The sequence below is a fragment of the Bos mutus genome, chromosome 9, assembly GCF_027580195.1.
Source record: "Bos mutus isolate GX-2022 chromosome 9, NWIPB_WYAK_1.1, whole genome shotgun sequence".
Classification (NCBI taxonomy): domain Eukaryota; kingdom Metazoa; phylum Chordata; class Mammalia; order Artiodactyla; family Bovidae; genus Bos; species Bos mutus.
In genome coordinates this window covers 65882492-65906001 of record NC_091625.1, presented here as the reverse complement: position 1 = coordinate 65906001, position 23510 = coordinate 65882492, and the positions used below count along the sequence as shown (strand labels likewise).

The window sequence follows — 23510 nt, the reverse complement described above, 5'->3', positions numbered from 1 at the left end:
TATAGGTAAAAATAAAAAATAATTAAATTTGAAAATGCAGTGACATTCTCTCCAACATTGCAAAGATAGATAAATTCTCAATTGGAAATGTCACTGATCATTGAGACAAGCCTTTTCTTCTAGAATTAGTTTATGATCTATTCATGCACATGTAGTTGGAGAGTAAAATTCTCAAACCTAACACATTAGTCAAAATATCTCAAGGACATATGTATAAAAGAGGTAAAATTGAATGTATTTACGTAGCTCTTTGCCAAGAAAATGAAAATGTTTTAAGTAAACACTCTAGGAGCTGAGATTAGATGAGAATACTTGAGATACGGGTGGCATTTGAATTCTTCTTACTTGGCTCTGCTTGGAGAAATACAATACTCTGAAACCTTCTCTGGTGCATTTACCAGCCTGTTGGCATCCTGATCATCAAGAAAAGGTGCCAAATGTGATCCTGAGAAACTCAGTGTAAGCCTAGAGTTTATGTAAATAGCCGTTGTCCCAGAGATATACATATCATTTGAAAAACTAAAAACCTCTGCCGTGGAAGTCTCTTTTCAAAGAGATATTTAATCCTGGAGCCATGGAGTTCTGGCAGGTTTCCAATATTCTATCCGAGTACACGGATGTAATCTCACTGCTTTGCAAGCAATGAACAGCTAGATTCTGCAAGGTACCTGCGAAGAGTCAGGGAAGACTGCCATCTGGTGGGAATGTAAAATTACTACTGAAATACAGTCACAACCTCACTGTTGCTATTTGCTTACAACCTAACTTTTAAAGCAAAAATGAAACGACGTTTTACTTTATTTTCTTAAGAGCTAAAATTTTAAGGCTTTTTTTTTTCAAATTTTTATTGGAGTATAGTTGATTTGCAACGTTATGTTAGTTTCAGGTATACATCAAAGTGAATCAGTTATACATAACACATATATCCACACTTTTATTTTTTACAGTTTTTTTTTTATGTGAACCTTTTTTAAAGTATTTATTTAATTGGTTACAATACTGTTTCTGTTTCCTATTTTGGTTTTTTGGCCACAAGGCACGTGGGATCTTAGCTTCCTGATTAGGGATTGAATCCACTCCTCATGCATTAGAAGGCCAAGTCTTAACCACTGAACTGCCAGGGAAAGGCCCTATAGATACTCTTTTAGATTTTCCCACATAGGCCATTATGCACCAAATATTTCAGTGGGTATCTCTAAAAGATATAGATTCTTAAACAATATTGTTATATTCTTGACAACATTAGAAATAAGGCCTAAATGTTATTATCAAGTTAGAATTCAAATTTGCCTGGCTGTCTATTAAATGTTTTTTCTAAATAAGATGTAAAGATTACAATTGAATGACATGTTTTAAAGTCTCTTTTAATCTATAGATTTCTTTCTGTTTTTTCTCAGTTTGTTTGAGAAACTGGATTAATTCTATAGTTTTCTACAGCAAAAATTTTACCAGTCGTATCCCTGTGGTTTCAGGAGTGGAAATGCTCTTCTTTTGCCAGTTAAATAGATCAGTTGTGTAGAAACTGAAATTAACTGTGATATTTTAGTTGTTTACCAAACACCTTCTCTTTTTAGATTTCTTGTACTTCACATAGGATTTCTGTGTATCAGTTTTTTCCTTGGTCTACCACATGCCATATACTCTTGTTGTTGCTGTTCAGTGTGACTCTGCGACCCCATGGACTACAGCATGCCAGGCTTCCCTACCTTCATTATCTCCCAGAGTTTGCTCAAACACATGTGCATTGAGTCAATGATGCCATCCAACTATCTCATCCTCTGCCACCCTCTTCTCCTCCTGCCCTCAGTCTTTTCCAGCATCAGGCTCTATTCCAATGAATCGGCTCTTCACGTCAGGAGGCCAAAGTATTGGAGTTTCAACTTCAGCAATCAGTCCTTCTAATATTCAAGGATATTTTCCTTTAGGATTGACTGGTTTGATCTCCTTGCTGTCCAAGGGACTCTCAAGAGTCTTCTCCAGCACCACAGTTCAAACCCATCAATTCTTCAGTGCTCAGCCTTCTTTATGGTCTGTCTCTCACATCCATATATGACTACTGGAAAAACCATAGCTTTGTGTATATGGAACATTGTCTGCAAAGTGATGTCTCTGCTTTTCAATAAACTGTCCAGGTTTTTAATACACTGTCATAGCTTTTCTTCCAAGGAGCAAGCATCTTTAAGTTTCATGGCTGCAATGATTTTGGAGCCCAAGAAAATAAAATCTGTCACTGTTTCCACTTTTTCTCCATCCATTTGCCATGAAGTGATGGGACCAGATGTCATGATTTTAGTTTTTTGTATGTTGAATGTTAAGCCAGCTTTTTCACTCTGCTCTTTCACTTTCACCAAGAGACTCTTTCATTCTTCTTTGCTTTCTGCCATATAATCTAGATGAAATATATTGTAGATGTCATGCATTCTAAGATTGCTTTGCCTGTGAGTTCACTTCCTTTGAAGATGTTCTTCTGACATGTTTTCTTATCTCCCAGAGTTTGCTCAAATACATGTCCATTGAGTCAATTGACTCTTGAAGCTTGGAAGATTCAGATTTGATTTTTTGGAAGGACTATTCCATAAAGAGTGCTGTGTATTTCTATCAGGAGGTACATAACATCTGGTTGTCTTTTGTTTTTATTTATTAAAAAAATTTTTATTAGAGTATATCTGCTTTACAATGTTGTTATTAGTTTATACTGTATAGCAAAACAAATCAGATATATGTTTAAATAGCCTTTCTTTTTTGGATTTCTTCCCATTTAGGTCACCACAGAGCATTGAGTAGAATTCCCTCTGCTGTATAGTAGGTTTTGGTTTGTTTTTATAAAGTTGGCAGCTGTTGATGATCATTGTCAACTCAAATTATAGAGCAGTTCTGGGTCACTGGGTCCTGCTTCTGATTTAAGAGATTGGATATCCTAAGATGGGACTCTGCCCAGGTACATGGTGGCACCCTGGATTTCAGGGAATTGCACTGCACTGCAGACTTGATAAACCCAATCAAGGTGTTTGAAAACTTTGTTTTCTAGTTTAAATAAAATCAGACCTCACAAAATGGACAATCTTTTTTAATTACAGAAAAAAACTGTCGATTTAAGAATCCATCTGCCAATGCAGGAAATGCAAGTGCTGCAGGGTCAATCCCTAAGCTAGGAAAATCCCCTGGAATAGGGGATGGCAACCTGCTCCAGTATATTGCCTGGAAAGTTCCATGGAGAGAGGAGCCCGTTGGGCTGCAGTCCATGTGGTTGCAAAGAGTCAGATGTGACTGAGAACACACATAATACAAAATAAAGATTATATTACAAAGGACACTGTTAAGAGAGTGAAAAGATAAGGTACAGAGAAGGGAAGACTATTTATAAAATAAATAAGGAATATTAAAAAAAAACTTGTATTCAGAGTATATAAAACTTACCAGTCAATGACAAAATTACAGACAGCACAATACAGAAAATGGGCAGAACAATTGAATGGTTGTTACTCGCAAAGTACTAACAGTTGCTTCACAGTGACCAGTATAACACTGAAGAGAGAGTTAATTTCACTAGTCACCTGGGAAATGTAAATTAAAACCACAGTGAGGTAACACTATAGATTCATAGAGTGGTTAAATAAAAAGACAGACAGTATCAAATCTTAGCAAGAATATGAAAAAACTGAATCTCACATACTCTGTGAGACTATAGTCTGGAAAATTGTTTTGCAGGATCTACTAAAGCTAGGCGTATACATCCCCTATGACCTAACAATTTTGAGCCTACAGAAATGTATGCATATGTGCACCAGAAATAAATGTATATACATGTGTACAAAAAGACATGCATTAGAATATTTATAGCAGTGTCATTTGTAATAGCTAAAACCTGGAAACAACTCCGGTCTTCTTCAGTAGTAGAGTATATTAATAAATTTTGGTATATTTGTACAATGGAATTCTTTCTGAACTTTTGGATAAGAAGAAAGAATCCAGACACAAAAGAGAATATGCTCTGTTATCCAAAATATGAAAAGTTTCCAAACAAAAAATAAAACTGAACTATGCTATCAGAAGTCAAGGTAGTGGTTAGCTTTGGGGAAGAGGAATTGAAAATGTGAGTGGGTTGAGGCATGAGAGAGTTACTAAGCTGCTATTAATACTCTATTATACTTCTAGTATTTCTCCATCAGCCACATTAAAAGGAAAAAAAATTAACTAGTCAAACCCATCAAGATGTCAGACAAAAAGCTGAAATTATCAAAAAGGTTGAAATAAGGGTTTACAAACACTCTGACAGCAAATTTCACCGTATTTTATACTGTGCTATATGACATTAGCAACTGAGAAAATGAAACCTTAGTGATTAACAATATATTTTAAAACTAAGCAATAAGAATATGAAGACATAGTTTTTCAGTGCTGTTTATAATTATGTTATTCTAAATCTAGTACTTCACTGTACTTAAAAGTCACTGTCATTAATGTTAACTTGAGTTTTTCTAATAGTAGTAAGGAAAAAAATTACATATTATTGTGTAAACTAGTTCTTCCTAAAAATGGCTAATGTAACACAAAGAAGCAATATGGTGACAAATTAAAACCATTTCTTTTTATGAAAATAACCTTATAAGATGTATAGAAAAAAGCTTAAGATTTTAACATGCTAGTATATGTAAAAGGCATAAAATATGGTGCCTGACACTTGGCAAGCACTACATAAATGTTAGCTATTATTATTATTTATCCAAACAAATGACTCAGTGAGGGAGATTTTCTATAAAGCTGTGCGAGAGTTCAATTTTTCCTGACAACATGTATGTTCATTTGTTTTGCTAGATTGTGCCTCAATAATGGAACCCATGAAATATTGTTTAATGCACTGGAGAAGCCATGATTCTCTCCCTTAATGATTTCTTTAGTAAAAGTATTGCTTTATGGGTGAATGAAGTTCAGCTAGTTGATAGAGGAGCTCCCTTATCTAGAATTTTTAAAGTGATCCTACAGGAGGCTTAGAGTGGTGAATCCACATATGAAATGTACTCCCAGTGTCATTATATGCAAGTTACTATAGCAAAGAAATTGTAGCCAGGAGTTTACAAAGTTCTACAGGATGTTTTGGATATGGTTAATTTATACAAACAAAAGTAAAGTATGTAGTTGGATCCTCAACTCACTACACTTTGTGAGGCGGGAATGATTATGGCATTCTTTTGTGCGATATAAAGATTTATTTATAAATTATCTGACAGCAAGTTATTTTTTCCCAAACTGAAGATTTATTATTAAGATTTATTTTACAATAAGTCAAGTGTTCAAATTTGCCTACCTAATTCATGATTCCAATTGCTTGTTGGTTGTCTATAGCTTAGAGCTATACATACATACACATTTGAGCTAGCCTTTCAATAAAAAGGACAAAAGATAACTAAAAAATCACTTATAAGGAATATTTTTTAAAGGGTGGTTTAAAAATATTTCCGATACTATGAGCTTTAATTCCTGAAAACAGCATACAACATATAAAACCTCTCATCTTACAAACTTTAAAAACTTAGAAACAAAAATTTTAATCATTTACAAACGCTTCCAAAGAATTTCAGTGGGTTTTGAACACAGTATTTAAAATCTTAATTAATTGACAACTCAAATCTGTTTGGGTTTTAAAAAACAGTTGTATGTTAGGAAAGATAAGGTATTACTAGCTGTACTACATTACTTTGTACTACATTATCTTTGCAAAATCAGTAGACTTTGTTGAAATATAAGCATCATGATTTAGTGAGAGCAATTAACAATGTACTTTTTCCATTTAGATCAATGTATTTTTGTGAAGCGCTACTTTTCATTGGTGACACCCACTTAAACTCAGTCTATAAATCAACTTAATTATGAAGGAAACAATTGAATTGCTGTATCACAAAGTGTTAAATCAAGATTTAAAAAATAATGACAACTATTCCATTTTTCTCTGTATTATTAATAAATGAAATAAAATTTTGCTTAAAATATTTTTACTTCCACTTTATTAAATTTCCTACTTTGTTTTATAATCGTATGTTGTATAGTAAATATACACACATTCATATATATTAGTAGAGTACATATGTAAAATTTTGTGTATTTGTGCATGCATCCCCTGGAGAAGGAAATGGCAACCCACTCTAGTATTTTTGCCTGGAGAATCCCAGGAACAGAGGAGCCTGGCAGACGGCAGTCCACAGGGCCACATAGAGTCAGGCATGACTTAGCAACTGAATGACAACAACAAAACACATGCATCACATTTATGTTTTATGCTTAAATTTTTTATTATTAAAAACATGCAGTCAGAAAGGTTTAGAGATCACTGATTTAGAGGTTGGCAGGAAAGAGAAAAGATGATGAAAGAGATGAGTGAATGAGGATCCAAGAGAGAAGAGAGTACAGTGTTTCTGGAGACTGAGGGGAAAACATTTTTTAAAAAATGATGAGGTTGGTAACAGAGTTATGTGCAGCAGAAAGCTCGGGAACCATGAGGTCTGAGGAAAGGCCATGGGATTTATGACTGATGATTAGAAAGTTATTGGTGAAAATATTTTTAGTCAAGTGGCAGGCACAGAAACCAGATTCTATGCAGTAAATATCAGTTAATACATGAGTAGGAGAAAAGGAAAAGGAGCAATAAGAATAGTCCACTCTCGCTAAAGTTTGGCAGAAAATGAACAAAGCAGTGGAGAGGCAGAGTCAGAGAATAGTGTGGAAGTGGGCATAGTAATTGAGACAAGGGAAAGGTGGGAAAGAAAGGGTCACAGAGAAACAGGGTCAAAGCGAAAGAGGCACATACTTTAGAAAGTAGACAGGACATTTTGCAAGTCAATGTGAAAGAAGAGAGATTAACTGACTTTCTGAAAAAAGACAAGGAAAGCTGTGGAAATTGATTTCAAATAGCCATGATCTCATTGAATTAACTGATTAAATATGATTGAGGAAACCAGGTTGCAACTTCAGCTTGATAAAGGAGGGGAAGATTTTGAAACATCATCTATGCATGCCTCACAAGGAACTGAAGTGGCGATCCTCAGATTGCTGAGCAATACTGAGGACCCGATGTCACCAGGCAACGTGAACTTATGTCAGAGACAAATGGGAAAGTTACAAGACTTTAAAAACAACAACAACAACAACTAACAGCAATGAGCCACCTTTCAGGAAGTGAGAGAACAGAAAGTGACTTCTAGGAATTAGCAAAACGAGTGGAATAGAAAATGAAAATCTTAACAACCACAATGCGAAAACTGTTAACGTGGGTTCCAAGGATCCCTTGGGTGGGAAAACAAGTGAGATAAGGAGGAAGCTAGAAGGAAAAAGTGAACTGAAGACTGAGAGGGCAGAACAGGGCTAAGTAAGAGTGTGTGCAGAGGAGAATGCTGGACCCAAGACCTGGATGATGGAGAAACTCTGAGGGACAGTGAGATCCAATTCTAACTGTACTTTGCACTTACAAGAGACTTAAAAATGAGCAGAAAATAAAGTGCTACAGAGGCATGAAATGTTAAATCCTTTGATGTCATTTTGGTACAGGAATGGCAAAGAGCTGGACACAAGCTAAAAAAACCATTGTGAGCAAAGTGGGAGAGGATCCTAGAGATGATGGAGGGATCATGCCAAGATTGTGTAAGGAATTTAGAGACGTTGTTGGATGGTGGTATGAGAGCATGCTTTATAAAGGGCATGGAGAATGGGGTGTATGAGCAGAAAGAGGTCAGAAAGCAGCCTTATGGGGAACGGGTTTCACAGAAGTGTGGCCAGGCTTGAGGTGAGGAGGTGGGAAGCAGCCTTTGAGGATGACATCCTGTGTTGGGCACTCCTTCACAAGAACAGGAGAGTTTTGCATTTTAGCAGCACTTTAGTGGCAAGAGTGCCATTTAGCATTTCATAGAATGCAAATACCTGAAGAAATAGATGAATCATACTCATCAAAGTTGTTGATGACTCAATTCATAGTATAGCAATGTTTTAAATCAGGTTGCCAGGATGGATGTCTTTCAAAGACCCATGTGAAAGCCTGCATTTTAATACCCAGAAGGTTAAAATGGTTTCAAATGTAATTTTTAAGAAATGAATTTTAAATTCTTTTTCTAGATACAGAACTATTATATGGTAGACTGCAGTTCCCATCTGCCATCTGCAGCAAGCGTTGCTCTGCTGGACATTTTTCAAATGCTATTCGTATGTCCACTGATTCAAAACTAATTTCACCAAAACTAATCTAAACAAAAAATGTGTCACATAATTTATGTTGCTAGAATTTCTGTTTCTCTAATTCAAATTAAGATTAATTTTCCTGCCCTTTGGCCACAGGTTGCCCTTACAAAGTCTAAGAGTTAGGATTTTCCAATTAAAATAGGAGCCATGAAAGTTATAATAACCATATGAATTAATGATCTTAAAACTTTCAGGAAGGCCAAATAATGAAAAAGAAGAAAATATATTTCTACACAAAGAGCTATTCCTGTGTTCATAATAGTAACACTGTAAGTAAGCCAACTGCTGTATTTTATAGGGAATGCAGTTGTCACAGCCCCTCTAAAACAGCAAACACTTTTACATGCCTGTCCATGATCTAATAAGTCTAACATCTTTTGAGGGCAGCCAGACTTCTCATTTATTTCCTTAAGAATAACAAATGTACAGAGTAGCTGTCTCTTCTGACCTTATTTTAAAATAAAGGTATGTTGGTCAAGCATTACCTCAAGTTTCCATTTCATCTTCGGCTTAATTCATAGAAAATTAGAGTGGCAAGAAGTAGATTGAATTGAGCTTGACAGAACAGTGTGAAGAGGTTCTCTGCCCTGAGAATCTGGAGGAAAATTCTTAAATTTCTTTCAATCAAAGTGTATTATTATTTTGAGTTCTTCTTATACCTATAAACTAGGATTTGATTTTTTTTTTTTGCCAAGACAGTGGTCAAATAAACATCAAATTAAGATGGTGGGATTTGTAGATGTCAAATTGTCTAGTTGCCAGTTTTCAGCAGAGGAAAGAGAGAACGATGCAATGCAATATATGAGTACTTGTTAACTTTCTTTGGTACATAATATGTTCTGGAAACAGGTCTTTGAAAGTAGGCTTAAAGGTTTAAAGTAGGCTTAGTAATAACTGAAGGGTTTCTTTCCCAGAAAGCATGGTGTGATTTGTGATATATGATGCATGATAAAATCTCTAATCATAGTTGCAAGAGGGATAGTCTCCTTTGGATCTGGCCCCAGCAAGTCCAGCTGGAAGTGGAGGGCCCTGAAGGGCAGAGATGGAAGACTCTCATCTCTTATCAGGGCAGCTAGGGAAGCAGATACAGGCATCTTTATTTCCCATGGGCCAGTTGTCTCTTTTCTGACCCAAGGGAAAGGACAAGGCAAATAGAAAATCCCAGCTCTTGCAAATGTCTAAGCTTCTGGGCAGTTGGGCAGTCCTTGGAGCAGGCTGGGATAAGAGGGCTTGGTCCCACCTGTTAACCACAATTAGGCCCAATAGCATCTAAGTGTCAAGCCACATGTGTGCATACACCTGGGATTGTTGCTGAGGCCCCCAGTCAGCTGCCAGCTCAGAGTCTGGCCAGTGTTATCCCAGGGCGCAAAGAAGGTGTGTAATGGTAGAGGAGGGAAGAGCCCTGGCTGAGGAGGGTGAGCGATGCCAGCAAAGGCTCTCAGAAAGGCCAGAGAGGCCATAGCCTGAAGCTCTGGGAATGGAAAGGAAGGTGGGCTTCCAATGGGCTTCCAATGGGCATGCATATCACAGGTCTGGGCAACCTGCTTGCAAACAACCTAAGGCTGGAAGGGACTGAAAATGTTTCAGAGATGGTTTGTCTTTGGAATCGGACAGAGCAAGCTCAAAAGCATTCTCTTTCAATTGGTACAGAGAATGTTTTCTTTGCAGAAAAGACAGTTAATTTGTGTAAATGGATGATTGTATGAAACCTCAAATTATTGTATGAAACAGAGGACTGTTTATATGGATGATCAACTTTAGATTGCTTTTCAGTTGATATTCTTGCTTATTTAAATATTTTCCTCAGGAAAAAAACCAAACATTTGTCTCCATTTAATTAAATCTTTATAGTGCACAATGAGAAATTTATTACTTTTTCCAAACCACTTGATAACCTTCTACATTATTTATGGTGATTCAACCATAAATGAACCAAAGAGAACACACACATACTAGAACACAGACTACATAGAGAATCACATGTTCTCCTGGAGTGATAATTTGAATGTGCAGAGCAAACCTATATTTCTTGTGATTAGATTTTGGTCTTTGCTTGTTTATTTTAATGTATAAGCTCGAATTATTGTTGCCTTTTTGTTTTAAGTAGAATTTAATTCCAAAGAATAAAGTTCATGAGAAATTTTTCCCTGAATATTTCACATTTGAAATTTCTTCTCAAGTATCCCTTGAATTCAGTACCTGAAATGAAAAAGTACAGGCAGTATAAAAGAGAAGTTATTTATATAAGCAGAGAAGGAGGTCACTTTTGTAAGTCTGTTAAGAGAGTGATTGATTTTTTGCAAAATAAAAAGTAAAGTACATTAACTGGAATATTTCACATTATTTTAAAAGTGGATGATGTTTAGTTCCTGGACCAAGAAGTCCCTATGTGGCTTTCTAAGGAAAAGCAAGCGTTATTTGTCCTTGGGGAGAAAAGATACAAGTGAATATAATCACAAAATGGGAATCTCAATGAATTGTTTGGAAAAGGGTAATTTTTACCCAACAACATGGCCTAAGGTATGAGACGAAAGATAGATTTGAAAAAGTCTTTCAATTTTTTTTCCATGGCTATCTGAGTTAACTTTTTTGGGACAATGTTTATTTGCTCCTTTCTTTGTGCATGAGAAAAATATCCAATATCTTGTAATTGGATCATTGCTTTCAGCAGGAACACTAAAAGCAGTATTTAAACTGCAAGCCAAGAATAACATGACAAATAATTTAATAGTCATTTTATATTAGCAGACAGGATGCTAATGACTCATTTCTAATGACAAGTTAAATGGAAGTTACACAAAATGAACAGGATCTGTTTTTGAAGTACTATAGAGTGGTCACAAAGGCCCAATGACTGCCAGTTCAGGTTTATCTGCGTTCCTCTCTATTCTTTGCACACATCTTATTTTTCTCATTTTTCTCGGACTTGATCTTCAGGTTAAAAGCTTGATATCACTGCAGCAGTGCCAAACAGAGGGTTTTATTTCTTCTATTATTGTTAGGCCACAATTTCATGCCTTGGGAATATGGGGCCACTGTTTATACATACTCAGTTCTCAGGTTCTCACTTTCCCTGACATCACCATTATTTGATTTATAATTTCCATAGGTAGTGACTATCTAACGTGAATCAGAGAAATATGTGAGATGTTACATGACATAGTGTTTGCAATGATTGCAACAGTAATTTAAAAGCACGGGATTTGTGATGTGTTTTTTTGATGGATAAAAGAAGTTAAAATATGTGTGCCTTTCAACTATATAAGTTTTACTATTAAGAGCGAGTGGCTATCACTCTTAACATGTGAACATGTGACTGTGTCTTGGCCATTGATAAGCTGGCCTCTTTTTTTTAAAGTCATAAAAATTGTCTGTATTTTATTCATGCATTTCTTTGTTTAATTTACAGTTATTCAATACTATATTTAAACGCCAAAATAAGGTCTAAAACTAGTATAAACATCATCTTTATTTTCAGTGGATTTCTGTTTTAATCAGAAGATAGATATTAATTAAACACGAAGCTAACTAACTATTGTTTAATTGTATTTGTGAAAATTGCATTTCAGTAGAAGTACAAGTTTCTCAAAGACTTGGAAAAAATGTTGCTAGCTAAAGACTACATGGTGTTGAAAACTGTGTAGGAACTCCAGACTTAGTAAAATTAATGAGGAAGCATTTGTGAAGAACATTCTAGATGAATGAAATAGCAGAGTCACATGGAGCAAAGTTCTGAAGGCACAGTGGAAGAACTTGAGAGATAGGAAAGAAGGAGAGAAAGCCACGGGGCAGAGCAAGAGGTAGAGGGTGGGGGGTGGGGTGGGGAACTGGTGCTCAATGAAGAGAAATTGGCACTGAAAAATGGAGCATTATGGGAATTTTACTGTAGCACAAAATCAATACCTGGGGATGGTTTGAAGACTCAGGGACCTGGAGGGAAGGGCTAAGTGAACAGGGTTTAGAGGACGTCATGGCAGGGTTAGTAGCTTAAGAGATGAGTACCTCCCTTTTCATTGGCTGTAGTAACTAAAGCAAAGAAGAGCTTGAAAGCTTCACTGAGCTTCACTAGAAGAGATCAAAATGTGGGTACTGTCTCTAGCAAAGTGGGGTTCTTAATTGTTGAAATGCTGATATATAAAATGTTCAACCTGCCCAGAGGTTTACACCAAGAAGCTCCAGGCTTTTGTAATAATTGAACCATTCTGATCAAGAGCTCATTTTCTTTCCTCAGCCTTTCATGTTAAGCTTTCAGGTTTAAGAATTTTATTTAAATTCTTCATTCTTCTCTGAAGTCTGGGATATACATTAGTTACATAATTTGCATGAACTTTTATAACATTTTCTCCTCAGTGTTTTAATGTCATCAATTGAATTTGGTATGAAAAAGCAGGAAACTGCATTCCTTTTGAACTTAATTTACTTCTTAGTACTTCTAAGTACTAAGTACCATGATTTAATACTCATCTAATAACTTGAGATAATAATATATTTTCCTAAGTATCTAATTCAAAATCAGGAAAATATTTTTTTTCAAAGCTATGAGGTACTACACACTTGAAAATAATTTTAAAAATTCATATCAAATGATGGACTTAGCTTTTATGGGCTGTGGATGAGTCAAATATAAACAAGTACAGTGGCTTAATAAATATCAACAAGTACAGTTCTAGGTAATAAATATCGATATTCAAGCTTTGATCTTTTGAGTTGTCCCCATAGTACCATCAGGATTCCATCTTTTGTCATTACATTGGCCAGGCTTTTTGGCAAAGGCTTTGGCCAGTGTCAGCGTCAGGAACCTCATCTACAACGTAGGACCTGGTGGACCAGACCCAGAAGGAGGTCCAGCCCCATCCACCACTGCTGCCCCTACTGAGGGAAAGAAGTAGAAGCAAAGATAGAAGAATCTGAAGAGTCTGATGATGACAAGAGCTTTGGTCTTTTTGACTAAACCTCTTTAGTAACACATTCAATACAAAGCAGAGCTCTTAAAAAAAAGAAGGAATTTAAGAATTATCAACAAATGGCTTCTGTACTCTTCTACTGTACTCTTCTAATTCTCTGCCTAAATAGTTGGCAGAGATCTAAACATGGATCCCCAACTTCCGGGATCTAATGTCTGATGATCTGAGGTGGAGCTGATGTAATAATAATAGGAATAAAGTACACAATAAATGTAATGCCCTTTCATCATCCTGAAACCACTCCCCCTCACCCTGGTCCATGGAAAAATTGTCTCCTGGTGACAAAAAAGTTGGGGATCACTGGTTTAAGAAATTATAATTGAACAACTTAGAGTCTGAGGCTATTTATATTTATGTTTATATTCTCCCAATGTTCCCAGTATCTGGGATACTAAATATAAATGGTTGTTGGATGTACCAGTTATCTATTGTCACACAATGCTGTTCATTCATCAGAAAAACTTAGTGGCATCCAGATAAAAACGTATTTTTCATGAGGCTCTGAAGTGCAGCTGACCTAAGTTAGTTTCAGCTGATCTGGTTGGGTTTGACCAAGTATTTAGGACTCTTCTAGCCATTAGTTGTCTCAACCAGGATGACTGGGGTAGCCTGACTCTAATTTCTGTCCTGTTCAACCTGCAGAAGTCTAGTCTGGGCATGTTCTCACGATGTAGGGGAAGGACACCAATGAGTAAAACCAACTGTGCAAGCATTTTCAACTGTGTGTCACATGTGTCAATTTCCTGTTGGTCTAGCAAAAGTCACATGGACAAATCAAAAGTCAGAGTAAGAAGGCAGTGCAAAATCATACAGGAAGGACATGGATACAGAGAGGAGCAAGAACTGGGGCCATTGGTACAACTGGTCCATTGAGTGAATACATAGATCAATAAGTGATGGAAGAGCACTGGACTAAGGGTTGGGAGACATATCCCTGAGGCTTGGCACTGTTCATTCTGTTAATCTGGGTATATTGTTTAATTATGATGGACCCTAATTTCCTTATTGGCTCTTCCCAAACTTTAAAAGCCTTTGATTCAAGCTTTTAATGACGTTTTAATGAATTTAATGCTGTATAGAGTCTATAAGAGAAACCTAAGGAAAGTTGTTCATTATCCTACTCTTTAGTGAACCAAAATGGCTAGTGTGGATGGCCAAAATTGATTGGCTACTTTTGACTCCATGAATCTCTGAATATTTTGTAATCATATCCAAACTGAAAAACTTCTAATCTGAATTTCAGTAAGGAGCAATGTGCTGAAAATTCAATTTCTTATTTAAATTGAAAATTCAATTTAGTGCTTGCTCCTCTCTGATGATTCTTTTGAAGCATACAGTATGTCAGGGCAACATCAGACACTATGACATTTCTTATACGTGAGATGTGTTTTAGAGTCCATTGATGTTTTACTTTAATAATTCATTGTTATGATGAATTACCATTCTAAAATTGACTACAGGAGCTTTGTCATACTTGGATAATGTTGATAAAAATGTGGGTTATTTTAAAGTAAATATTGTGATTAGTTTTATAATATAAAAGGTGTAGATAATAACAGAAGTGAAACCTGTTCTTTATTATACAATAAATAATTATGTAACATATAATGAAAGTCTGTATTACTAAATTATTAAGAATAAAAATGAAGCAAACAATATTTTATAAGCTTCATAAGAAAGTAATGTACACAAATGGGTTTTGAAGATAATATTCTGTGTCTGAGAGGACTTGTTACTTGAATCACTTAGATTGCCTCAAAAATTCAACACCTAGATTACCAAAGTATATTGTTGAAGATATAATCTGTAACCCACTTTGACATATGGACTGTTTGATTTCAGATATACAGAAATAACTCGCCATATGATAAGTATCCTTGTCATACACTGGGTAGCATTTATTTTGGACTGATAATTTACTCATAAAATCAATCACTCTGGTTTGTGTCATTTCAGAGTGTCCACGTAGACAGATCCAAGAAACTGTACTCAAATCAAGCTGGTCTGGACTCAAAAGTACCAGCTGGTTGTCAAAATGATTTGGCTGATCTGGAGAAAGAGAAGAGAAAGACTGAGGCAACTGCAGTAACAGGTACCAATGCAACCACCGGTTGGTTAAGCCTGTGATACTGGTTTTAACTGCCTTTATGACAAAGGCAAAATGTACAGATTCTTATTACCATTTTGTTTGGAATATATGACTCGATCAAAGCAACAGCCCAGACCTGTGAATCTCACTGAAATTTAGTTTTAAGTGAAGCATAATATTAAACACTCACATTGACAAAAGATCTGTTCATTGTTTGCTGTTGTTAGATTTTTCTTCTCATTTATGATTTTCATGCCCAAGGAAGTGTTTTTATTCTAATACTGCTTGTATTATCATGACAATAATATTGCTATATGTTTGCTAGATTTAACAAGAAGGATTAATAGCTTGAGAAGAGGTCAAGATAATTGAGATGCTTTTAATTTTAGAAAGTGTCAGATGGGTAGCCTAATGCAGACTTGAATTATAATAGTTTAGTTTATAGAGACAGTGTTCTGATATTTTTCATCTCTACTAAAAGCAAAACAAGAGCAAATGGACTTGTCAAGAAGTTGATAACATTCAATTAAGTTACCCAGACTAACTTCCATATTGTGGAAATCTGGGATAAGTTAGCAAGGGAAATGAGAATTTTCTTTCTTGGCAATATTTTTAAACACACCAAAGAAGCTCAATTTCTATTACACTTTATCTTTGAAACTTCACATTTCGTTTGTAGAAAAATTGAAACTGTAATTATGCTTAAGCATATGGTTTGTTCTTTTTCCCTCCTTATTTGATTTTGTAGCCAGCACTCTTTTTTCCTCCAAGGGCATGTAAAAGTCAAAATACTAGATATAAAGTCTCTGAAGTGTTTCTGCTCAAACTCTGACTGTGCAATCTGGGTTCTTTCATGTAGTTAACTTACTGGCTTCTGACACTCCTATAAAAATATCCCATAGAGCTTTTCTTATTACCTTTTCATTGACTCTTTCTGAATGATAAAAATGAAATTCTGTAAAGGGCTTTGAAAACCATGCATATTGCAATTCCTCCAAATTTCAAATACTAACCAAGTGTGACTATAAAAGAAACAACTACTGCAGTGAAAATTGGCTGCAGTGTGCTGAGTCTCAGGCTATTATTAATTCATCGGAAACTATTTTTTTCCTTAAGATTATGGATCCTAAAAAGTACAAGATAACACAATTGCTGAGATCAAAGTTTTTGTTTCAATCATTGGAAAACTTATTATCTGATCTTCCCCTGTATGTGAATCTTCCTGGGATGCTATATGAGAGTTCCAGGTTTGTGCTGTGAATGAATCAGTGCAGAGTATGATACAGACCAGGGTAGGAACTGCTTTGAACCTATTGCCTGTTAGTGATGGTTTAAGAAAAAAGAGGACCTGGAATTAAAGTGATGGTCCTAGGCAAGTGAGACTTACTAACTTTACTCAAGAGAGTAAAATGAAATCTGCTTTATTACATTAATTTCAACAAGAATTTATTTAAAAACTACACAGTATGTGTCTGGGCAATATTTGCAATTGCTTTCCCATTTGAAATTACAATAAATTGTAGAGTCTATCTTCATTGTGAATTATAATTGTATGACAGTTCCATAATAAGAATACAAAAGTAAAGCAGAAATATAATTCTTCAAAATTCACTTTTGTGAAACTTCATATATTTTCTTCATTAAAAAGAGGCTCTTTAATCTATGTGTGTGTTGATAGCTCAGACGTATCCAACTCTTGCTACCCCGTGGACTATAGTCCACCAGGCTTCTCTGTCCATGGGATTCTCCAGGCAAGAATACTGGAGTGGGTTGCCATCTCCTTCTCCAGGGGATCTTCCCAATGCAGGTATCAAACCCAGGTGTCCTGTATTGCAAGGAGATTCTTTACCATCTAAGCCACCAGGGAAGCCCCTTTGGATCTATACTTAACATTTACTGTACTTTGAATGAGTAGCTCATCTGTGAATATTCATTAACTACCTGATAGTTCAGGATGGACAAATCATACTCCTTCTGAGTTTTCTCCTCTTTTTAAATTTTAGACACAAGTCAGTCATTTCCTAAATTCTCTTCGGGTGAGAATGGCAGTTTTAGAGTCTCTGCAGCGTATCGCAGAGAAAACAAAGCAAAACCAAACAAAACCTTATTAAGACAGGGGAGCTGCTTCTCCAGTTTTGCTCCTTCTGGACACCCAGACCTTCTTCTTTCAGTTAGATGAAGTGGAACCATTTCAGATCTGTATCTAATAATTATACTGAAGGGAATTATTTATTTTGAAATTCACTACAGACGACTAGAAGATTCGCTCTAAATGGCTGAACACATAGTGTAATGAGAGTTTGCTCTGTTGTGGCCGGGAGCACAGGAAATTCTGCCACAGGATCGGTGCTGTCAGTCCCAGCTCCTCTTCACTTAAGAAGCTGATGAAAATACCACACCAGATCTCAAGGGTGACCTTCCTCTCTGGATCCTCGATTCGCTCTGGCTGTTCGACAAGGCCCATATCTTATTTAGGGAACATCATTATTAAGTCTGCACATTGTTTTGTCCATAAATTACCAAAAGAACAGTTCTCTGAAAGTAGGATGATTACGTAGTTAACTTTTGGATTCTGAACCTAAGACTAAACGTTAAACGTTGGCTACTGCATTTACCAGCTGTGTACCACAGACAATTTGCTAACATCTCTATCTCTTTATTTGTAAAGTTGGGTTAATAATAGTGCTATACTACAGGCTATTTCAATGACTACATTAGATAAAATAGGTTAAAATTAGTATGTCTGCATGCTAAGCCGCTTCAGTTGTATCTGACTATTTGCAATGCTATGGACAGTAGCTGGCCAGGCTCCTCTGTCCGTGGGATTTTCCAGGCAAGAATACTGGAGTGGATTGCCATGCTCTCCTCCAGGGGATCTTCCAAATCCAGGGACTGAACCCGCATCTCTTAAGTCTCTTGCATTGGCAGGCAGGTTCTTTACCACTAGCACCACCTGAGAAGCCCAAAGTTAGTATAGTACATAATACACTCCAGTTGAATTATGGCTATTATAATTAGTGTCTGCATATTTATGAGTTGATAGCTAAGGAAAATTTTGCCTCCTGACTGTATATTTTGCAAAGTCCTGGCTCTGACCGCTTGATATGTCTCTTATAGTCTCTGAGTTTCTGTCCATAGTATTTCCCTTTGAGAATTCTATCCTCTTGGGAATTTCATGGCCTCTATGAATCTTATGTACATGAAAAGTGATTAGAAATCTTTTGGAGATGTGTCACTGAATCCTCTGAATCTTTGAAGCAATGCGATCCTACAGAGACATGGAAGCCTTGAGCCTCCCTTAAGGACCCCTCCGCCTCCTTACCTCAGCTGCAGTAGCTCAAGAAGAGCACAGTTTCCATGGTTAATCAGTGACAGCACTATTTTTGAAGAGATGACATGTGTTAAGTGCAAGTGTTTGTTTTGAGCTACTTGTTTCACATCCAGTTTCCAGGGTAGACTTGCATATGGAAAGTTTATTGAGAAGTGTTTTGTGGAACAGCACATAGGTTGAGGAATGAAAGCAGGTCTGGACAGACAGAGAAGTGAAATCATAATGGAGTCACAAGAAAGACCTCAGCTGATGGCACAGGGCACTGTGGAACTGGTGTGGCTCTTCTGAGTTGTCCTGCGTTAGGACCAGGGGGCCAGGTTTTCATGGCCCCCGCTTCAGTCCATCATTGGGTTCGGCTGCCTTTGGAAAGGGGACATGACCGTGGGCAAGTGGCTTCCTTCATCCCAGGGCAAAGTTGTTTGGTACCAGAGGATTATCATATAGTTGTGAGAAGGATCTGGTTATTGTGTAGGTCACACATTAATTGCAGAGATTTCTTCTGGTGATCTGACTGGCTAAACAGAAGAACGGTTTTCTTTTTTCCTCTTTATATATTTGGTTTTACCCTACGTAAATGTTCTCTATTGAGTAAATTTTATACTCTTCTGATCAACATTCTCTAATGAAATTTCCTTGCTTTTGAAGCTCCAACTATATTCTAATTATCCTATATCTTTATATTAAACCCAAGCCACGACTCACCCTCCATTAGTTAGACTTGTTGAGTAGTGAGAAGATCCCTGGACCAGAAAACAAAATGCAGGGACAGTAAGGTCTAGGTCCAGTGCTGTACATGCTAGCTGCACAGCCTTTCACAGGGCATTCCATTTTTCTGAATTATATTTTCCTCATCAAAATATGAGATGCCCCAGGTAATTTTGATGTCCTTTCAGTTCTAAAAGCATGTGATTAGATGGCCTTTTTTGATATCATAGAGTCATGACACTATGATAAGTTAAGACTTTCATCTCTAAGTTAAGATTCACTTAGAAACAATTCACCACATCTAGAAACATACTTACGGTAAATTAAACAGATAAGAGGAAACAAGTTTCATGGAAAAGGTTTTCATTAAGGTCATGGCAGAAGGTAAAAAGAAAGAATGGATTTATAAGAAGATAAAGAATTCTTTATACTGAGCTTTAATTCAATGTTAATGTTTACTCTAAACTTCAGATTTTACTTATATGTTGGGAATCAAAGCATAGGAACTTCTCTATAAAACTGTTTGAGAATTAAATAAGGTGAGGGTTCCATTTTAAAGACCTTGACTTAATGACTGAATATATGTTATTTAAAGGTAGGCACTTTAGAAATAATAAAATATATCCTTGTTTTTCAGTTTTATTAAATGCAGACTTCAATAATTCATTGTTATTCTAGATAATATGTAATTTTAAGCTCAATAATTACTTTTACTCCTAATGACAAGAAAATCATTGTTTAAGATAGCGAATAATTTCAAACTGATAATCCAAAAATCTGGTATATCTTTTGTCCTTCTACTTAACATCAGTGCAGATTTTTCATAATATAAACAAAATAATGACACCAGTAGAAAATCTCACATTTCCAGGGAATACTGTTTTCAGTTTAGAAATACTGACAGCCTAAAGTAAAACATTATAAGTCTGCTCTTCCTTTTATAGCAACCTATTAATATTTCCCTCTTTTTGGAAGGTTTAAATGTTGAAGAATATCCTGGAAGGAGAACCCACAGTCATTTCTTTCTTTGAACAATTCTGAAACATCATTTCCTATTAGGCAGTTGTGTGAGTACTGACAGCCTTGCCCCTCTTCTTCCCTAGAGATTAATTTATTTCCTGCAGTGCTTGCTCTTCATGGAAAATCTGACTTGTCAGCCTTCACCAATGGGAGATCTCATCAGCAGAATGTTAATTATAAAAGCAAAACTATATACCATATTGAAAGGGAAAAACAGTTCTCCAGGCAATTCAACCTTTTTGTTTTCTTTTCTCTCCACTTCATCCTCTCCTCAGACTGTGCCTCAGTAGGAACATTATCTACTGGGGAAACATTCTGCGAGATGGTGGGGTATAGAGGAAATGTGTAGGCTTTGCCACCAGACAGACTCAAGACTGAATTCTAATTCAAAGAATGTTGAATTTCTTTGGGATTTGGTTTCTTTATCTGAAAAATAAACATAAAAACGCCTGCCTCATATGAAATTATATAATGAGACTGGCAGAGAGTAGACGCTAGAAAATTATTCGTATTACCATAGTCTTTGTTTAGCATCTACTGCATATTGACTGGTGTGGCATAATAGTAACCATGTCACATGTTAATCTATTAGAGATTTGAAGAAATATATCTTTCAGCTTTAGGTGTTAGGCATATGAGATGAAGACACCTTATTGAGATGGCCTGTTTGAAACTTTACTCTTCATTTCCTTTCTCTTCTCATCACCACTCACACTTTTCATAATGCTCACTAGATACTTATAAACTTTTTTTTTCAAAAGTCAGTTCTTAAAAAATTAAAAGGTGTTTGCTAATAGTTTTAGACCTATCTATTCAGGTTGGAAACTGTGTTTGAGTTTACTAAAAGTTATTTCTCTAAAATTGTCAGTTTCTGCTTGCTTACATCTCAGAAACAAAGTTTTGGTGAATTAAGTCTTGAGACAAAGAAGATTGTCAGCAAAGGCGGTGGCAGCAAAGTAGAGATAAAGTTGAGAGATACAAAATGAAGAAACAAAATAAATTACTTTAAGTCCAGGATGATCACTCTTTCAGTAGTATGATTACAATTAACAAATCTGTTTAAGTATATTCACTTTTTTATTGTTGCCCCCACATGGTTTTATAATTTGTGTATAACACTAGAAAGAAAACCAATTAAAGCAAGTGTATCATTTTCTGTGATAAAATAGGAAAAAGATGTCACAATGTAAACTCATAATAAGTGAGACCTGCTACAGGGCTCCTACAGCAGACAGGAGTTCTGTGCACAGAGCAAAGAAAAGTGCTATTCTTTCACATGGCAAAGTAATATTTTTCTTAATGACCAGTGACAGTATTTTAACTTGGGTAGAACAAGGGATTGGATCTGTATGTTGATCTTTGCCTTTGACCTTTATAGAGTCATATGCACATCATTAATTGATCCTTTTTAATGGTAAATGCATTTTTTGAAACTATAGAGTTTTCTTAAAAATAATGAGCTTTTGAGCCTCTCCCCAATTTCCTAATTTTCCTTATTAATAACTTCTAATCTTATCATTTTAAATTTCCTTTCCCTTTTTTTCCTAACCTTTTTTTTCTTATTGGCAAAGGACTTTCTTTTACCTATTATTTCAATCAATTCTGTTTTTTATTTTATTCACAAGGCCCATCTTTAATTTGGCCAATAAATTAAGCAAAGCAAAAAGGAACAGATAACTTTGAAAATTTGTCTCAGTGAGTCTCTAAGTTCTTGTACATAAAATGGTCATTTAATGAGCATGTTAAAAATACATATTCTTGGGATTTTTTCTCTCTAGTAGTGTTGACAACCTCTGGTGGGTTATATGCATCCCATTGCCTGTTATTGTACTGCCCTCAAGCTAAGAATATTTGTCTTTTTTATTTTTCAACCACTTAAAAATATTTTAAGATATTTAAGATAAAATACATATTTAAAATAAAATATTTATCAGATATTTTCTGACACATGAAAATTTACCTGAAATTCAAATTTAAATTTTTATATAAAGTATTACTGCAACAGAGCCACACTTATTCATGTGCACATTGTCTGTAGCTGCTTTTGTGCTTTATCAGCAGAATTGAGTAGTTTTGACCAAGACCATATGTAAAGCCTAAAATTTTTACGATTTGGCCCTCTAGAAGGAAACTTTGCTAACCCCTGCTCTAGAGAGTCTGATTCAGAAGTTCTCAAGAAAGAACAGTAATTGAATTGATTTCAACATGTGTTTAGGTGATTGTAATACTGAGGTCTGACGACACTTTGAAAGGTAATACAGTAGGAAAATTATGAACAACCTGTCTCTTCTTCTCCCCTTCTCATCACCTACTCCATCAGCAATTCCTATTGGCTTTATCCTCAAACAGTATCTAGAATTTATCTTTTTTGTTTTTTCACCTAGTTCACTGCCATCAACTTTGTCCAAGCCATCATCATCTTTCATCTGGATTCTTGTATTAGCTTCCTAACTAGTCAATCTGCTTCTGCCCTTGCCTCAGTATCCTCCATTCTCAACAGGCCAGCCAGAGTGAATGTGTTAAAACCTAAATCTGATCATGTAACTCTTTTCTTCAGAATCCTCCAGGGATCTCTCCACTTCTGTCTACCTTGGCCTCCCAGCTGCGTCTCAGAAACCCTAGGGGCACTCCATCCTCAACACACCACAGGCTATTTTCTCTAAGTGGCATAGTCTTTCCCCTAGAAATTTGCATGTTTTTTGAGATTTTTTTTTAACTTTACATAATTGTATTAGTTTTGCCAAATATCAAAATGAATCCACCACAGGTATACATGTGTTCCCCATCCTGAACCCTCCTTCTTCCTCCCTCCCCATACCATCCCTCTGGGTGGTCCCAGTGCACTAGCCCCAAGCATCCAGTACCGTGCATTGAGCCTGGACTGGCATCTCGTTTCATACATGATATTTTACATGTTTCAATGCCATTCTCCCAAATCTTCCCACCCTCTCCCTCTCCCACAGAGTCCATAAGACTGTTCTATACATCAGTGTCTCTTTTGCTGTCTCGTACACAGGGTTATTGTTACCATCTTTCTAAATTCCATATATATGCGTTAGTATACTGTATTGGTGTTTTTCCTTCTGCATGTCTTTTATCTTTGTCTCATTTAGGTCTCTCCTTAGCCCTTACCTTCTTGGCAATTCCTTTCATGAACACCTTATTTGAAATTGTAATC

At 36.0% G+C, this 23510-nt stretch overlaps 1 protein-coding gene across 1 annotated transcript in view; it reads left to right on the top strand.

The window, feature by feature from the left end:
- Positions 1-23510, top strand: part of THEMIS (thymocyte selection associated) — a 197936-nt gene that overhangs the window by 168843 nt on the left and 5583 nt on the right. The window contains exon 5 of the mRNA XM_005897593.2: positions 15144-15279. Coding sequence (XP_005897655.1) covers positions 15144-15279 — 136 coding nt within the window. The remainder of the gene's footprint in view (positions 1-15143; positions 15280-23510) is intronic.